This window comes from Brassica napus, chromosome C7, assembly GCF_020379485.1.
Source record: "Brassica napus cultivar Da-Ae chromosome C7, Da-Ae, whole genome shotgun sequence".
Lineage (NCBI taxonomy): Eukaryota > Viridiplantae > Streptophyta > Magnoliopsida > Brassicales > Brassicaceae > Brassica > Brassica napus.
The window spans coordinates 14,514,406-14,520,653 of NC_063450.1; the positions used below are offsets into that span (position 1 = coordinate 14,514,406).

General features: G+C 38.0%; 1 protein-coding gene across 1 annotated transcript; it reads left to right on the top strand.

Moving 5' to 3' along the window:
• The first annotated feature begins 239 nt into the window (after positions 1 to 239).
• On the top strand, positions 240 to 2,835 carry LOC106405730 (glucose-1-phosphate adenylyltransferase small subunit, chloroplastic-like). The gene is made up of 7 exons (XM_013846266.3): positions 240 to 766; positions 832 to 1,398; positions 1,474 to 1,653; positions 1,724 to 1,939; positions 2,019 to 2,117; positions 2,215 to 2,334; positions 2,439 to 2,835. The coding sequence occupies exons 1-7, from the start codon at positions 503 to 505 to the stop codon at positions 2,553 to 2,555; spliced, it is 1,563 nt and encodes a 520-aa protein (XP_013701720.1). The 5' UTR covers positions 240 to 502; the 3' UTR covers positions 2,556 to 2,835.
• The last annotated feature ends 3,413 nt before the right edge of the window (positions 2,836 to 6,248 follow it).

Consider the following 6,248-nt stretch of genomic DNA (forward strand, 5'->3'; position numbering starts at 1 on the left):
GTAGCTTAGTCTTAGTCTGTAAAACATAATTTTTTCTGAATAAATTTTACATATTATTCAAAAAAAAAAAAATTTGCAATACACTAAAGCCATATTTTTGATTTTTGAAAAAAGAAAACAGCGTACGGTGGAGAATCCTCGGGCGTGATATTATTATAGACCACAAGAAAAAAAAATGAAGAAGAAAACAAAAGGCAGCAAAGCAGTAAATAGACCGTTCATTTTGCATCCGCTACACATCCACCAACCACCTTGATATTATATATCTCTTAGATATTTTCACCGCCAAAACATATAAACACCCTTATTAGACGAATAAACCTCTCTTGCTTAGAATATACGAGCACACCACGTCATCCACTCCCGTAAAAATCAGCCAAACGTAGGGGTAGATAAGTAAATAACCAACAATTTGATTTATGCCAAAATAAAAAAAGATCTCGTCACTCAATAATAGCGACAGAAGAAGAGTGAAGAGTGAAGCTCCTCCTCTCGAACAACAATGGCGACAATGGCTGCAATCGGATCCTTAAAAGTCCCTTCCTCTTCCTCGAACCACACCCGTAGATTATCATCTTCTTCTCAACGGAAGACTCTCTCGTTCTCGTCGTCTTCTCTTGCCGGAGAGAAAATCAACCCCACGCAGGAGATCATCATCTCCAATCTCCCAGGTCGCAACGAGAGAAGAAGGCCATCGATCGTCTCTCCAAAAGCAGTTTCCGATTCGCAAAACTCGCAAACTTGCCTTGATCCTGACGCTAGCAGAGTAAGTAACTGTTTCTTTCGATTTTGCATGAAAGATGATTCTTACTTTATTGATCAATGTGGCAGAGTGTGTTGGGGATAATTCTCGGAGGTGGTGCTGGAACGAGATTGTATCCGCTAACGAAGAAGAGAGCGAAGCCAGCTGTTCCTCTCGGCGCTAACTACCGTCTCATTGATATCCCAGTGAGCAATTGCTTGAACAGTAACATCTCCAAGATCTATGTCCTTACTCAGTTCAACTCCGCTTCTCTCAACCGCCATCTCTCCCGAGCTTACGCCAGCAACATGGGTGGTTACAAGAACGAAGGCTTCGTCGAGGTTCTTGCTGCTCAACAGAGTCCCGAGAACCCCAATTGGTTTCAGGGGACTGCTGATGCAGTGAGGCAGTACTTGTGGTTGTTTGAAGAGCACAATGTGTTGGAGTTTTTGGTTCTTGCAGGGGATCATTTGTACCGTATGGACTACGAGAAGTTCATTCAAGCGCATCGTGAGACCGACGCTGATATCACTGTTGCTGCTCTTCCTATGGATGAGAAACGTGCCACGGCTTTTGGACTGATGAAGATTGATGACGAAGGAAGGATCATTGAGTTTGCTGAGAAGCCTAAAGGAGAGCAGTTAAAGGCTATGAAGGTGAGAGTTCAGCTCATTATTCATGGACTTTGCTTTTTCTAAATGTTGATGACTTTGTTTGTTTGGTGAGATTAGGTTGATACAACAATCTTGGGACTTGATGATGAACGAGCCAAAGAGATGCCCTTTATTGCTAGTATGGGGATATATGTTGTTAGCAAGAATGTGATGTTGGACTTGCTCCGAGACCAGTTCCCTGGAGCTAATGACTTCGGGAGTGAAGTTATCCCTGGTGCTACTGATCTTGGACTGAGAGTAAGTGGTTTCGCTCTCTTTGTTGGATTGGTTTAGTGCTTTTATCTGACGTAAAGTCTTTTTTTTCTAGGTGCAAGCTTATCTGTATGATGGATACTGGGAAGATATTGGTACCATTGAAGCCTTTTACAATGCTAATCTTGGGATCACCAAGAAACCAGTACCAGATTTCAGCTTCTATGACCGTTCAGCACCAATCTACACACAGCCTCGGTACTTACCTCCATCCAAGATGCTTGATGCTGATGTTACCGATAGTGTGATCGGTGAAGGTTGTGTCATCAAGGTAAAAAGAAACACCCTTTCTCCTTCTACCCTTTCATATGTGGAAATACAGGCTTTACACTTCTTGTGTTGATCTCCAGAATTGCAAAATCCACCATTCCGTCATTGGTCTTCGGTCTTGCATATCGGAGGGTGCAATCATAGAAGACACCTTGTTGATGGGCGCAGACTACTACGAGGTATGTTACACAATTTCTGATCAAATTCACTTCATTTGATTGAATCAGGATCCTTTCTTAAAATATTCTTTTTGTTATTTTGATCTTTTGGCTTCAGACTGATGCGGATAGGACACTCCTGGCTGCAAAAGGCAGCATCCCAATTGGCATTGGCCGAGACTCTCACATTAAAAGAGCTATCATTGACAAGAATGCTCGTATTGGTGACAACGTCAAGGTCATTTTCATTTTTAACTACTTGTTATCAACTCCATTGTCTCTTGTTCCAATTGTCTAGACGGCTGACAGTTTTAATATCCTCTACTCTTTGCGTTTATTCAGATCATCAACACGGACAATGTGCAAGAAGCTGCCAGAGAGACGGATGGATACTTCATCAAGAGCGGCATTGTTACAGTGATCAAGGATGCTCTGATTCCTAGTGGAACTGTTATCTAAGAGACACCACCACCCCGTTTGACAATCTTCTTAATATCTCATGGTTTTGACCTCGAGTTAGCTTCCACTGATGCTATCTGTAATGTTATACGAGGTCAGGGCCTATGCATCCTCCTGCCTTATCCCTAAATAATAATCTCTACTTTGTATTCTAGATCTTTGGCGATATATGCGTATATAGACATGCATTTTTTTTTTTTAAAAGCAGAACATGCCCTCTATGTAACAAAACTATGAACCAGAAATTGTTAAAAAAAGGTGAGCAAATACTTATGGGACATTGCGACAAAATTCTAAAAGTTTTGCATGAACGCCAATCTGCAGACTGGTTTAATTAGTGCATCAGACTTGGGGACGAGTGGTCAAAAGCGAGCTCATAACGTTTGTAGACCACCATCCACTTTGTATGTTCTGTACATTCTTGTGGGTCGTTTAGTGCTCTGTATACCTTTTAGACCCATAGGAGAAATGTTCATACCCTAAGCAAGCCATGATATTATGGGAACCAAAGATGTCTACAATCTTATTTTTCTAGTAAAACTATATTTCCAAAAGCCTATACAAAACCGAAAACAATTTAATCAAAACAAAACTGAAAATAAAAATGTACCTTCTAAAAATAAATCTTATATAATAATCACATAAATATGACATTTATCCATCAACTACTTATATATTATTTTAGTTATTACATATATTTTTAGAAATTTTATTTTTGTCAAATATTATATCTAAGAACACGTATCTTTTTGTAAATTTATATACAAGATAAACTTAGGTTCCATTAAATATTTTTCACCAATGTACTCTGATCTGGCTATGCTCTTGTGTCCTTGTTAGACCGCCTTTGTTTCCATGCACTGTATGTAGGGCTGGACATTTTATCCGTTAAATTTGATTCATTCGTTATTCGTCTCGATTCGACATAAAATTTTGAAGCAAAGCAAGTACTAAAAATTAATATCCGTTAAAATTGAAGTAAATCACAAATATTAATATTTTGAAAAGTGAATATCCGCTCCGATCCGACAATATATAAATACATGTATATCTTGATTATATTTAAAGTTTAAATGTATAATTTTATATAATTAGTATTCTAACATATGATTTGACAAATTCTATTCACATTATTATTTATATAAAGTATTACATAAAAAGAAAAGAAAAAAATTATGGCAATTATAATTTTTCTTTGGTTATATGATAATTATAATTGTTAACTAAGTTTAAAATTTACAAAATATGTAGTTCACTGCTTTTAATTTTTATTTTATATACCATGCAAAAAAATATTCTTAAAAACAAATTTGTTTCTACTTGTATGGAATAGAAGATGCAAGGTTTTGAATCTACTTGTTCGTCCGCACCTTTTTTTAAAGGAAAAAAGTTTCTCAGCTACACCATGTATACTATAATATGGTGCAAACCATTCAGACTATATAAATGTGTCGATAACTACACAATATATATGATAAATACATGCCACATATACAACGTTAATAAAAATATGGTGCCAACATCATAACGAGGTTCAATCGATTTTAGTTAAAATAATTGGGGTCAGAGCGTATTTAATTAAAGTTAAACCCGACCCAGACTTAACTACTTCCTCCCCCAAACGAAAAACCCGACCCAGACTTAACTACTTCCTCCCCCAAATTGATTGCATTTGGAAATCTAGGGTTCATCATTCAAAACAGAGAGAAAGAGACAGAGAGAAAGAGACAGAAACAGAGAAAGAGAGAAAGAGAGATGGAATTTGGTGGAAGATGGAGCAATAAGGGAAAGGGCAAGGCAAATGAAAGCAATGTGCTTTGTTACTGTGGGTTGGTGGCGAAGATATCTCAAGCTTGGACAGACAAAAATCCGGGTCGAAGGTTCTATGGGTGTGAAAAATTCAAGGTATAAACTAATTGTGAATCATGTATGGTATAGTCATGGAGTTCTTTGGGAAGTTTTAAATTTTGTGTTTGTGTTAGAGTGGAGGTGATTGCGGGTTTTTTCAATGGTTCGATGAGGGAGAAGCTTTTGGATGGCAAAAGAAAGCTTTGATTGAAGCTAGAAATGAAATTCGCCAGAAGGACAAGACTATTATGGGATTGAAGAAGACCATTTCGATGCTTCAAAGTGAATTGGCCAAAAATGCCGAAGTGGAAGAAGACATCATTAACGCCTTTCTCAAGCTCTAAAGACATGCTCATTATCTTTAAAAACCTTTGTAATGTTGTTGTTGTAATGCTTAACTATGTAATGGTTTGACAATGTTTGGAAATCAACTTCAGTTAGCAATAAAAAAATGAGTTTGAACTCATTCACTACAAGAAAACAGGGGGATTCTGATGGCCGAATTCGTCGGAATAGACCGATTCCGACGAATTTCCGACGAACCCGTCCGTCGGTATCGTTTCGTCGGAAAAAAAATTCGTCGAAATTTCGTCAGAACTTCCGACGACTTTCTGACGAATACCGAGAAACGTCATTCTGACGAACTTCCGACGATATTACGATGCGGATACACGAGACCAGAGTTCATCGGAAAACTACGTACCGACGAAGAACGTTCGTCAGACAATTCCGACGTAGAGTGTTCCTCGGTTTATTCCGACGAACTTTGGGCGTCGGAATTTACCGACGGACAACGGTCGTCGGAATATACCGACGAACCACGTTCGTCGGTATATTCCGACCGAAATGTGGTTTGTCGGTAAATTCTGACGGATATATGTCTGTCGGTATATTCCGACGACCATTGTCCGTCGGTATATACCCTTTTTTTTTACAAATTAATTTTGCATTTTTATATATTTTTTGATATTAATAAATTTAAAAAATCAGAAATTTAAAACTAATAATATTATAAAATTTAAATTCATAAAAACCGAAATAGGAAAAAAACATTCATAAAGTTTAAAATTCATACAAACCGAAATAGAAAAAAAAACATTCCGAAAGTTTTAAAAAGCCGAAATAAACTAAGATGAACTCGAAGACATCAAACGATCTAGCTTCTGCATAATCTCGGTGTTGAACTTCTTCTGGGATGCCAACTCAGCAAGGATAGTGGCATTCTCCGAACGGATAGTGGCATTCTCGGAAAGGATAGTGGTGTTCTGCTCCTCCAATGCCCCAATCCGTTCATCTTTGTCATGTAGCTCCTCGAGAATCATGGGATCGGCATACGGAGCTTGCGAAGAAGATGCCGGATACGAAGAAGCACGACGGGCCAACCCAACTAAACGGCCTCCTTTCCTTTTAGGAACCGCCTACAAAAATATTTAAAGTAAGTAAGTAGGGACAAGTAAGTAATCGACATTATAAAAAAATATATTAATAAAAAAAATTACCTTTTCAACCATCTCATTTATTTGCAATAGAGACAGGTTGGTTGAAGCTCCCGTGGAGTCGCCGTCATCAGAGAGAGGCTGAGATTGAGAAACTATCTCAGCTTCCACCAAATCAACTACACCTTTGATCACGGGGTCCTGAATTTGACCCGTCGTCTTGTTAGTGTGAGCCACCTTAATGAGTTGGAGACGATCAACGGGATTACCGTCATTTGCTTCGATCTAAAAAAACAGCCATTATTAGCCAAGAAATATATAAAATATTTATTTAAAAAATATAAAGATAAATAATAATAAAAAACTTACCAGTTCATCCTCCTTAGTAGACATGGAGCAAGCGCCGAGG